This window comes from Phyllobates terribilis, unplaced genomic scaffold, assembly GCF_046119375.1.
Source record: "Phyllobates terribilis strain yellow unplaced genomic scaffold, ASM4611937v1 Scaffold_9__5_contigs__length_417890890, whole genome shotgun sequence".
NCBI classification, from domain to species: domain Eukaryota; kingdom Metazoa; phylum Chordata; class Amphibia; order Anura; family Dendrobatidae; genus Phyllobates; species Phyllobates terribilis.
Genome location: NW_027362769.1, coordinates 94,051,970 through 94,064,896, shown reverse-complemented (window position 1 = coordinate 94,064,896; position 12,927 = coordinate 94,051,970). Strand labels below are relative to the sequence as shown.

Genomic DNA, 12,927 nt, shown 5'->3' with positions numbered 1-12,927 from the left:
TGACAGTCCCTGTCCCTGGCTGGAGTGGGGGGAGGGAACACTGAGGAAGGGGAACCCTGTAGTGCAGGAGCAGGGAGGAAGCAGTTCCTGGGTGCATTGAGAAGGGAGTATAAAAGGTGGGCACCATCTTAGTTCAGTGCAGAGAAGTCTGAGCAGAAGTGGCAGGGAGCAGGGGCTCTGCATGAGCTCTGCTCCGGAGGCGGGCCTAGTAACAGAGGCCCAGGCCTGGAAGAGGGAGAAGGAAGGAAGAGGAGCGGAGAAGGCTCCAGGAACGAGGAACGAAGGGATCTCAGGGGTGCGGACGGGCGAGTCGCCACCGCACGCCCGAATCCACCTGCGTGGAGGGGTCAGGCCAAAGGGGGAGACCGGTCCCCGAAACTAGTGGAGGCAGGAAACGACCCTCAGCTAGAAACAGGAGGCTGTGACATTTTATGTGGCGCAGCCCCTCGCTACACCCACTAGGAAGGCACCACATAGGGTCAGGGAAACTGGCGCCAAGTTTACCAAGAGGAGGCCTGAGGCAGTCAGACAGAAGGGTTGGTAAGAAAGGCCAGACAAAGGACACACAAAGGGGGTCCTGTGAAGCACTCCAAAGTTATCTGGGAGTTGTCTGAGCCCCTCACCTGGTGAGCACAGTACGACGTGGGCAGCCGTTACCTGCAGACGTGGTCTGGATAATAAGAACTGTGAGTAAAGGCCCTGGACTGCATCACTGACTCCGTGTCATTACTGCTGCTGCCCTGCACCATCACCCCCATCCTCCGCATACACTGCCCTGAGGCTATACTCCTCCCGTGGGGAGTTATGCTACGCTCTGCTGCACCCACAACACCAGACTCAGCGGTCTGCCCTGGAGCGGCGGTTCACTCTGACCACAATCCACGGGTGGCGTAGTCGGACATTTAAACATCAAAACCACATAAATAGTTCCGCCACTGGTTTGACCGCCCTGAGCCACGGAACCGGGTCGCCGCCACGGAGACTACAACCACCAGCATCCACCAAAAAGGGTCCGGCTCCGGGTGTCCCAAGGCCCAGGGGGCGCGTCAGAACATTTTCATCACCTTTCACAATCACCAATGGGACAAGGCAGGGATGTTCTCTGTCCCCTCTCTTATACATCCTAGTGACGGAGCACCTGCTCTCATCAATTCGCCATAACCCCAATATTAGGTGGATTGAGGTGGGATGCACCGAGTACAAGTGCTGTCTATTTGCTGATGATGTCCTAGTATATATCACTCAATCACATATATCCATCTATGCTGTTATGGCTGAAATAGATCACTTTGTTACATGGTCAAATTTTAAAATCAATGCAGCGAAGTCTGAGGCCCTCGATGTCTCCCTCCCCAAATCCATATAGGATTCCATCCAGTCCAACTTTCCCTTTGCCTGGCCCTCACAGGGTATCAAATACTTAGGAGTTCCGATTCATAGAGACCTCTCCCATCTATGTTATCTTAATTTTGGGCCCTTTATTGAACAACTCCATACAGACCACGGTTGGCAAGTTAGAACTGTAAGATTCACTACGTGAACCACTGGTGTTTTGTGGAAAAACACATGTACACTGTGTTCCAAATTATTATGCAAAAAGTGTTTAGGAGTGATAAGGGAAGAATTTGTTTGTTTGTCAGTTAAACTCATTGATGGTGATGTGTGTCAGGGCTCTTTATATCACTGTAAGCAATTGCAGACACCTGTGCTAATTAGTTTGGCAGGTGTGTCCAATGAAAGGCAAGACTACTTAAGAAGGCTGTCTCACATTATTAAGCAGCCTACATTTTCTGCCAAAATGGGAAAGAAAAAGGATGTGTCGGCTGCTGAGAAGGAACAAATTGTGGAGTGTTTAGGTCAAGGCATGACTACAATCAACATTGTGCGATGATCAGGATGAAGTGTCTTGGCAATCAAGAAGTATGTAGCTGATTCACAGTACACACGTGTGCGTGCTGATAAGGGCAAATTGAGGACTCTTTCCTACAGGCAATTACGTCAGGTTGAAAGAGCAGCGGCAAAAAAGCCTTGTCATAGCAGCAGACAAGTTTTTGAAGCTGCTTGTGCCTCCAACGTCCCCCGAACAACAAGATGCAGGGTCCTTCAGAGGTTTGCAGCTGTGCATACGCCATCCTGTCGACCTCCTCTATCCACTTCACACAAGCAGAAACGGCTCCAGTGGGCCAAACATTACATGAAGACTGATTTCAAAACTGTTTTGTTCACGGATGAGTGCCGTGCAGCGCTCGATGGTCCAGATGGATGGAGTGGAGGATGGCTGGTTGATGGACACCCCACGCAAACACGGCTACAGCGCCAACAAGGAGGAGGTGGAGTAATGTTTTGGGCTGGAATCATGGGGAGAGAGATTGTCGGCCCCTTTAGGATCCCTGAAGGCGCTAAAGATGAACTCCATAATGTATGTGGATTTTCTCAAACAGCACTTCCTGCCATGGTTCAAGAAGAAGAACCGTGTATTTCACAGCAAGATCATTTTTCTGCATGATAATGCACCATCTCATGCTGCACATAAAACATCTGCATCTCTGGCTGATATGGGCATAAAAGGGGACAAACTTATGGTGTGACCCCCATGCTCCCCTGACCTCTACCCCATTCAGAACCTTTGGAGCATCATTAAAAGGAGTGTATATGATGGCGGGAGGCAGTTCACATCTAAGCAACAGCTCTGGGAGGGTATTCTGTCCTCATGCAAAACAATTGAAGCAGAAACCATCCAAAACCTGACAAATTCAATGGACGAGAGAGTTCAGAAGCTCCTTTCGAACAAGGGGTCCTATGTGAAAATGTAACATCACCTAGAATAAAGTTTTGAGTTGAAAACTGTTTGATTTCAGTTTCTAACAACCTGCTAATGCTTATAATTTCAAAAATGACCATTTTTTTGGTCTTTATTAAAATGAAAAGGTTGATCGAAAAGTTTGGGGGATCTAAGAGTGTGGCAACCCAGTAGTCATGATTACTTCGAATTCTGACAATATGAGGGTCATGCTGCAGGTAGTGCAGCAAGAAGGCACTTATGTGTCTTGCGCATCTCGGAGCCCCAAAATTATTTTCCGGGCTAGATGCAGCTAAAAATTATTATTCATTTTAAATCTGGTGAAGCTTTAGTATAGATGGCCTAATAGGATCAGTGCTGCACACTGCTACAAAGCCCAAATTATTTTCCAGTCAAGATACAGATAAACATGATTAGTAATTTTAAATCTGGTGGAGCTTATTATAGATCGCCTAATAGAATCAGTGCTGCACACTGCTACAAAGCCCAAATTATTTTTCAGCCAAGATACAGATAAACATGATTAGTAATTTGAAAGCTTAAAACAGTTGGTAGGGTGATTTTAACCAATCATCAAGCTTTTACTCTCCCCAGGATGACACAGGGGTAGAAAAGTCGTTTCGGATCCATGATTTGTTCATCTCTATGAACGTGAGTCTGTCTACATTATCAGTGGAGAGCCGCGTGCGCTTATCTGTCAGCACACCACCAGCAGCGCTGAACACACGTTCAGACAGAACGCTGGCTGCGGGGCATGACAAGATCTCCAAGGCGTAAGTGGCTAGCTCCGGCCATTTATCCAGATTGGAAGCAAAAAAGAGCAAGGGTCCAGTGACACAGTCATGGCTTCAATGTTTACTTGGAGATACTCCTGTACCATCGTCTCTAGGCGTTGACTATGTGTCAGACTTCTTGTCTCCTGTGGCCTTGCAAAGGATGGGCTAAAAAAGTGGTGAAATGATTCCGCAAAATTGATGTTACCAGCAGATACTGTGGTTCTGTTACGGTTTGAGTGCTGAACACTTGACGGTCCCACGGTTGGCAAGTTGGAACTGTGAGATTCACTACGTGCACCACTGGTATTTTGTGGAAAAGCACATGTAAGATTCTGCAAAAGTCTCTGCTGATACTCCTGCATGCGTGCATCCCTTTCTATGGCAGGAATAATTTCTGCAAATTTACTTTTGTACCGGGGATCTAACAGTGTGGCAACCCAGTAGTCAGGATTATTTCTAATTCTCACAATTCGAGGGTCATGTTGCAGGTAGTGCAGCAAGAAGGCACTCATGTGTGTTGCGCATCCAGGAGCACCAAGTCCCTGTTGTGTTGGTGGCGAGGTAACAATCATGCTTCCTTCCTCTGTCCTCTCCCCCCAACCTCGCACAACAGAAATGTGATCAAGGTCTCCCTCATCTGATGAGTCTTCCATCAGTTCGTCCTCCACTTCTTCCTGGGCTCCTGCACCTTCCTCACTAGTTTGGCTGCTACCATGCGCCCTGGTAAAACCATCTCCCCCACCCTCACATGCCTGCCGCCTTGGTGCTGCCGACCGTCTGGACCTTGCAGATGTTAGCCCTTCCGCATACAACTCCTCCTCCTCTACTTCCTCCACCTCCTCTTGTGCCACCACCTGACTCCGAATTCTGTTTAACATGTGCTCCAGCATGTAAATCACCGGAATAGTCATGCTGATAATGGCATCGTCAGCACTAAACATCTTCGTCGCCATTTCAAAACTGTGCAGAAGGGTGCATAGGTCCCTGATCTGAGACCACTCCTCCAGCGTGATTTGCCCCACCTCTGGATCTCGTTGGCCCAGGCTATACGTCAGAACGTATTGCACCAGGGCTTGTCGGTGCTGCCACAGTTGCTGCAACATGTGCAGAGTTGAATTCCACCGGGTAGGCACATCGCATTTTAGCCGGTGAAGTGGCAGGCCCAACGACTTCTGTAGAGATGTAAGTCGCTGAGTTGCGGGATGCGAACGGCGAAAGTGAGCACACAGCGACCGTGCCCTCTGCAGAAGGCCATCTAGTCTGGGATAGTGGGCTAAAAATTGCTGGACAACCAGGTTCAACACGTGAGCCATACAAGGCACGTGTGTGACATTGCCCCGGCGAAGGGCCGCACCCAGGTTTGCAGCATTGTCGCACACGGCCTTCCCTGGTTTCAGGTCCAGTGGAGACAACCATTCATGAAATTGGTTCTCCAGAGCTGACCACAACTCCTCAGCTGTGTGACTCACATTTCCCAGACATTTCAATGTAAAAACCGCCTGATGACGTTGAGCCCTACTGCCAGCATAGTAAGGAGGTGTGCAGGATCCCTTCTGCGCAGTTAGAAAGCTTGTGGCATGACCAGACAGGCTTTGGGTGCAGGTGGAAGACCGAGAGGAGGTTGAGGAGGCAGAAGCAGTGGAGGAACTTTGACATAAAGAGGATTGACGCACAACTCGTGGGGACGGCAAGACTTGGACAGCAGCCCCTTGTCCTGCTGTCACCATAGTTACCCAGTGCCCAGTCAGCGACATGTAACGCCCCTGTCCATGCCTACTCGTCCAAGTGTCTGTGGTGAAATGCACCCTGTCACACACAGAGTTTCTCAAAGAAGAGGTGATGTTGTGTGCGACATGCTGGTGGAGCGCAGGCACACCTTTCTTTGAGAAGTAGTGCCGACTGGGCATCTGGTACTGGGGCACTGCGACGGACATAAGGTCTCGAAAATCCTCTGTGTCCACCAGGCGGAAAGGCAGCATTTCTGTAGCCAAGAACTTGCAGATGGTGAAATTCAACCTCTTAGCTTTCTCATGGCTAGGAGGAAATGGTCTTTTACTTGTCCACATCTGAGGGACCGAGGGCTGGCTATTGTGCTTAGACGGGGTTGATAAGGGTGTCCCCGGCAAACTGCCGGTCTGTGAGGAAGATGCAGGCGGACATGTTAGGTTGCCTTGATCCAAAGGTGGTGCTATCGATGTCGGACAGCGCTCAACACCAGCTGGTGTTACCACCTCCAAAGAAAATGATGACCTGCCAATCACGCTGGCTGTTGCGGGTAAAGAGGTGGCAGGTCTGCGCCCCAAAACAGGTGAGACTGCTGTCCCCCCAGTCACAGAGGATGAAGAGGCCGCGGATGCACAAGATATGGCAGACGGTGGTTGGCCCGGCCGGCTAGGCCGCATTGTAGCACACTGAGCTTCCCACTGCAACTTATGCTTCATGTCCATGTGCCGGTTCATGCATGAAGTACTCAAACTATGTATTTTTTGGCCTCTACTTAGCTTTTGCTGACAAATGTTACAGATAACACGAGTTGGGTCATCTTTATCGATCTGACAAAATGCCCAGGCTATGCAAGGCTTAGCACCCATGCGACCTGAAGAGCCACCATGACTTGTGGTGAGAGGCAGAGTTGTGTTTGAGGATGCATTTGTTGACGTGCTTCCAGTACTACGTCTCTGTCCAGGAAGGCGCAACCTGACCTCGTCGTCACTAGCATCTTCCTCCACCTCCTCTGCTGACCTCATCTCTTGGCTGACTGTGGGTTGACAGTAAGTGGGATCTCCAACCTCATCATCATCACCCTGTGCGTTATCACACCCGTCGTCCTCAGAGCCAACCTGTTCCTGCCCTGACAAAAAACTAAAGTTGTCGCTCCAATCAGGTATTTGAGTCTTATCATCGTCTTCCTCATTGTCTCCACCAACAGGAGTTACAGTTTGGGAATGAGGGTCTACATTATGGTCAGAACCTTCTGCGTCTGGTCCTGGATCCGACTCATAAAGATTCTGGGCATCAGTGCAGATCATTTCCTCGTCTGGATTCACAGAAGCGCTGGAGTCGACCTCTGATTCCCAGGCTATAGTATGAGTAAACAGCTCTGCAGACTCAACCATCTGTTCTACCTCATACTCAGACGGGCAGCTGGAGATTTGGGAGCTGTGAGGAAGCAAGTGCGATTGGGATGACACCTTTGAGGACTGGAGTATTTGTGATGTTGAAGTTGATGTGGAGGAGAGCCCACTTAAAGGAGCACTTGATATCCGTTGAAGCACCTGCTGTTTTTGTGCCTCATCTGGAATTTGTAGCGATTGGCGTGGCCGTAAGAAAGGGATCTTATCACATTGTCCGCTAAAAGAAGTAGACATTTTAGTTTGGCTGGAAGATGGTCTTTCTTCTGCAGATGTTACTGTTGCTTTAACACCTACCCCACGGACACAACCTTTTTTCCCCTTCCCAACACGCCTATTCCCCTTTCCACCAGCAGCAGGCCTTTTTCCACTCATTTTGGTGGTTAACTAATTAACAACTCTGGAGTTGTTTGCACAAAAAAACAATGGATGGGAACCGAGCAGAGCTGAGTGGCCAAACTGTGGTATTAGGCCAAAACTATTGGCTGGGTTAGATGCAGAAAAAAATTATATTCAATTTGCAACCTGATGGAGGTCAGTATAGATGGACTAATAGAGAAAGTCCCACACACTGCTAGAAGGCCAAATATTTTTTCAGAGCTAGATGCAGAAAAAAATATATTCAGTTTGCAACCTGATGGTGGTCAGTATAGATGGACTAATAGAACAAGTCTCACACACAGCTAGAAGCCCAATATTTTTTCAGAGGTAGACGCAGAAAAAAATATATTCAGTTTGCAACCTGATGGAGGTCTGTATTGATGGATTAATAGAACAAGTCCCACACACAGCTAGAAGCACAATATTTTTTCAGAGGTAGATGCAGAAAAAAATATATTCAGTTTGCAACCTGATGGAGGTCTGTATAGATGGATTAATAGAACAAGTCCCACACACAGCTAGAAGCCCAATATTTTTTCAGAGGTAGATGCAGAAAAAAATATATTCAGTTTGCAACCTGATGGAGGTCTGTATAGATGGATTAATAGAACAAGTCCCACACACAGCTAGAAGCCCAATATTTTTTCAGAGGTAGATGAAGAAAAAAATATATGCAGTTTGCAACCTGATGGAGGTCAGTATAGATGGACTAATACAACAAGTCCCACACACAGCTAGAAGCCCAATATTTTTTCAGAGCTAGATGCAGAAAAAAATTATATTCAATTTGCAACCTGATGGAGGTCAGTATAGATGGACTAATAGAATGATGCTATGCCCAAAAGATTTTACTTCACTAGGTGCAGTAAAAAAATTGGTATTCTATACACAGGTGGTATATCTTGCAACACAGATAGGCTACTCCACTGACTAACACACTCTGCAATAGGCCAAAAAGGATTAGCTTTGCTAGATTCAGCCAAATGCTGTGAAAAAAACTTGCACAGCACTGGCACAGACCTGCCTGGCAAAAACTGATAGGAACTGATGTAACCTAGTCCTGAAAAGGACTCCAATTACAATTAGTCTTTACTCCCACAATCTATCTATTTAAGAGCACAGACCTGCCTGATAAAAGTCGTAGGAAATGCTGTAACCTAGTCCTTAAAAGGACTGCAATCACAACTATTCCCTACTCCCAAGCTATCTGTAGATTTGTGCGAAAATTGGCTTGAAATTAACAAGGTATAGCGCACACAGCAACAGCGGTGCCGTCTAACACGCAGCTGCAGCAGTGAGAAAATGGTGGCGACGGGGAAAATGGCTTGGTCTTATAGGGCAAGGACATGTGACATACACTGCCAATGACACATGCCCTTGCTTGTGTGAAAAAAAGCACTTCGCTCCGTGTGTGCGCTGCTGATAGGCTGACAGATTGCACCTCCCCACTGCAAATGTGGGAAAGAGAAAAAAAAAATGGAGATCTTCATTGTTCCTGCAGAGATCCATCCCCTGCCCCTCCCCCCGCCCCGCTGTACACTCAAACTGTGTATTAACATTAATTTTCATCATTACTGAGAAAAAATCCAGTTATGATTTTGGTGCACGAACAGTTATCGAACATAACCTCGAACAGCCGAATTTTTCTCAAATTGTTCGTGTTCGCCGAACGGCTCGAACACCGCCCAAAACAGCTCGAATTTGAGATTGGCGAACAGTTCGAGTAGAACAACGCTCATCTCTAGTCGTAACCATGGATATCTTAGCTACTGCAATGCCTGCACATAGGGTAAGTGACATAGAGTATCAGAAGAACTATACTACATTCCTAATTGGATGGATTTTCAAATATTATTATTATTACACATACTACATATTGGAACAGGATCTTCGAGATGGGAATACCCCTTTAAGGCTCGGATCACACGAACGTTTTTCTTTCATCAGAGAAAATGAGGCTGATTATGCTCAGATTCTGATCAGAGTTTGATCACAGTGTGATCAGAGTGTGATTCAATTTTCTAGGATGAAGGGAATAAATTAAAAAAATTCTCCATCTTCTCCATTCTGCTAGTTTGTGAAAATTCGACCCACTTGGATACAACCTGTGCATGCTGCAATTTTTTCCTTAGACTGACTCCTTTCAAGGAAAAAAATTGGACATGTGCAGACCTCATACAATAACATGGGGACAAGTGCGGATAGGACTTACCTTTTTGGTTTTTTACAGTCATGTGCATGAACCTTAAGGGTATGAATACAAAGGACCTCCTCCTACCCGCTTCTCAGGTATTTCATCTGGTCAGGGACAGAAACAAGGGAGGACCAGAAAGGGAGATGGGGATGTTTTGTAACAGATGATGTTTTGTGACTGCAAAAAGTAATCATTGTATTTTCAAGAAAATAAGGACTGTTATTACAGTTTATTTTTGGGGGGATTGTGGAGTTTAAAGGGATTTTCAGGAGTTATATTGATGAACTAACCTTAGGGTCGGTCATTAATATCAGATACAGGTGCATCTCATTAAATTAGAATATCATCAAAAAATTAATTTATTTCAGTTCTTCAATACAAAAAGTGAAACTCAAGTATAGAGTCATTACAAACAGAGTGATCTATTTCAAGTGTTTACTTCTGTTAATGTTGATGATTATGGCTTACAGCCAATGAAAGCACAAAAGTCATTATCTCAGTAAATTAGAATAATTAACAAAAAACACCTGCAAAAGCTTCCTAAGTGTTTAAAAAGGTCCCTTAGTCTGTTTCAGTAGGCTCCACAATCATCTGGAAGACTGCTGACTTGACAAATGTCCACAAGGCAGTCATTGACACTCCACAAGGTCCCAGAGTCTGGAGGAAGAGTGGAGAGGCCACAATCCAAGCTGCTTGAGGTCTAGTGTGAAGTTTCCACAATCAGTGATGGTTTGGGGAGCCATGTCATCTGCTGGTGTAGGTCCACTGTGTTTTATCAAGACCAAAGTCAGCGCAGCCGTCTACCAGGAAATTTTAGAGCACTTCATGCTTCCCTCTGCCGACAAGCTTTTTGGAGATGGAAATGTCATTCACCAGCAGGACTTTCTACCTGTCCACACTGCCAAAAGTACCAATACCTGGTTTACAAACAACAGTATCACTGTGCTTGATTGGCAGCAAACTCGCCTGACCTTAACCCCATAGAGAATCTATGGGGTATTGTCAAGAGGAAGATGAGAGACACCAGACCCAACAATGCAGACGAGCTGAAGGTTGCTATCAAAGCCACCTGGGCTTCCATAACACCTCAGCAGTGCCACAGGCTGATCGCCTCCATGCCACATTGCCGCATTGATGCAGTAATTGATGTAAAAGGAGCCCCGACCAAGTATTGAGGGCATTTACTGAACATACATTTCAGGAGGCCAATATTTCTGATTTTAAAATCATTTTTCAAGCTGTTGTTATAAAGTATTCTAATTTACTGAGATGATGATTTTTGTGTTTTCATTGGCTGTAAGCCATAATCATCAACATTAACAGAAATAAACACTTGAAATAGATCACTTTGTTTGTAATGTCTCTATATAATATAAGAGTTTCACTTTTTGTATTTAAGAACTGAAATAAATTTATTTTTTGATGATAATTGATATTCTAATTTAGTGAGATGCACCTGTATGTAGGTGTCCGACACTTGGCATCCCCACCGATCAGCTGTAAGGAGATACCACGGTGGTCGAATGTGCATAGTGTACCAAGCTGGGACATCTAAGCTCCGAAAATGTGTATCTCTTGGGTACTGCCGCTCAGCTCCCATTGACTTCAATAGGAACTTTGCTATTTGACTCTGTTCACTGTGTATTTCTCCCCACAGCAGTAGCTGCAAACTGCTGCTCATGGGGTTTCTGAGTTTCAGACTCTCATCGATCTAATATTGATGAACTATTCTAAGCATAGGTCATTAATAGGGATGAGCGGACTTGTGGAAGTTCGGGTTCTGGTACCCTACCCAAATTTTATTCAAACATTCGGTTTTGGTACTAGAACTTTACCTGAACCCGAACCCCATTGAAAACAAAGAGGACCCGAACTTTTGAGCTGGAAAATTCTCTGTCTCTCCCCGAAACTCCGAACATTGCAACGGACTTCCGGGAGAAGTCTGTGTTCGGCATTTAGCACCAGACACTAACCTTTTAAGCTCGGGTTCGCTCATCTCTAGTCATCGATAATTAATCATCGATAATTAAGTCCTGGATAACCAGTTAAAGAACACTTGATAAAAAAACTTTAATTGCATTTCATGTTATCCCATCTACAGAACCATCTCCCGAGTGGTTGTATTTATTGCATATGAAGCTGGTAAATATCACTGTCCTTGGACTCTTCGAGACTTGTGCAAACTACCAGCAACCAATTAAGGTATTTTAATTGGAAAATCAATATCATGCTAACCATACTCATGGGAACAGCGATTAGGACCTGTCTAACACAAATATAGATTACCTTTCCACAAATATACCAGCTTGGACTGCATGCACGATGCTACGAAATTTTGGTTTTTCTTCTGGGCGCCTTCGTCTCATTCCCATTTTTCTTGTGAAAGTGGATGCCAACCAGTCTCGTACTTCCAATGGCACAGCGTCTGTGTGGATATCAGAGAGCTCATCCTCCGTATCCAATAGTTTCCTATATATTTGATATAATAAGAACATAGGAAGAATACAATGATAAAAAAATGATGTAAAAGTCACAAAATCGGCCATAGACAAGTCATCTGTAGGTAAAGAATGTTTTAAATGTATTCATGTCATAATAAATGGGAAAAAAGTAAATTGTGTTTGGTAAGTTTCCTATTATTAATATGTAAGTATAATGATCTTGGTTATATAAAACCATTTTAGTGAAATACAGAGACAAATATTAAAGGCATCTTCGCAGATTTTATATTTGGTGCTGCCAATTGGATTTTGGGGAATAATTACTGTAAATATATTCATACATTCTCACTTACATCACCAGATTTTTCAATAAAAACTACATGTGTTATTAATTAGATCTCTTAGATCTGATGATGCTCGTGTACTTACTTCAAAAATCGACATCAGAATGGCTGTGTATACCCAATATTAAGATTTGCATTTTATAAGTTCATCTTCAGAATAAAACGGCTCATGAGTCCAAGTATAAACAGTCTCCATCTACCCAGGCTGACAGCTGCAGCTTGTACTCAGCAGTGTGGGATTCTAACAGCAGCTGGGAGGAGGGTCATTGAGGAGCTGTCAATCAGTCTGGGTGGGCGGAGACTGAGTTAAACTTTTACACAGTCAATATGCAGCCATTCTGATATGCATTTTCAAAGCAAATACACAAGCATCACCCGGTCTAACGTATGGAGTATTTGTCGTGAAATCGGGTGACAGATCTGCTTTAATCATTCTGCAGCAGAAGTAGACACATTTTTTGACATTTATCTCCTTACAAATACATGATTTGCCAGCCATAAGAATGTATTAGGACTCGGAGAAACAATCTGACGTGTTAGTGTTGGAAAATCAACAATAAAATATTCCTTAATTCAGTTGGTCCATTGTATTCTATCTTTTATAAGATCAGACAAACATGTCACGTTGGCAAATTCAAGATTGAGGCTAGGGCTCCATCATGGTTCTCTTTGGTGATGGTAAAAAAAAAAGATTCTAAGACCCTCACACAACATTCTTATGAATTGGCTGCATCTTTTTCCCAGCGAGGGAAACACTGAGGTCGCGAGATGTTCTGCTGCATATCCAAAAGTCCCAATGCAACCTGAACCAAATGTGGAGCTAAACATGCTGGCATTTTACATAGAGAGTCATTAAATCA

The 12,927-nt window shown here is 45.0% G+C and overlaps 1 protein-coding gene across 3 annotated transcripts in view; it reads right to left on the bottom strand.

Annotated features, from left to right (window-relative positions):
• PDE1A (phosphodiesterase 1A) overlaps window positions 1-12,927 on the bottom strand; it is a 550,086-nt gene that overhangs the window by 94,550 nt on the left and 442,609 nt on the right. For all 3 annotated transcript variants that reach the window (XM_073646788.1, XM_073646789.1, XM_073646791.1), the window contains exon 3: window positions 11,569-11,751. In XM_073646788.1, the coding sequence (XP_073502889.1) occupies window positions 11,569-11,751 (183 nt within the window). The remainder of the gene's footprint in view (window positions 1-11,568; window positions 11,752-12,927) is intronic.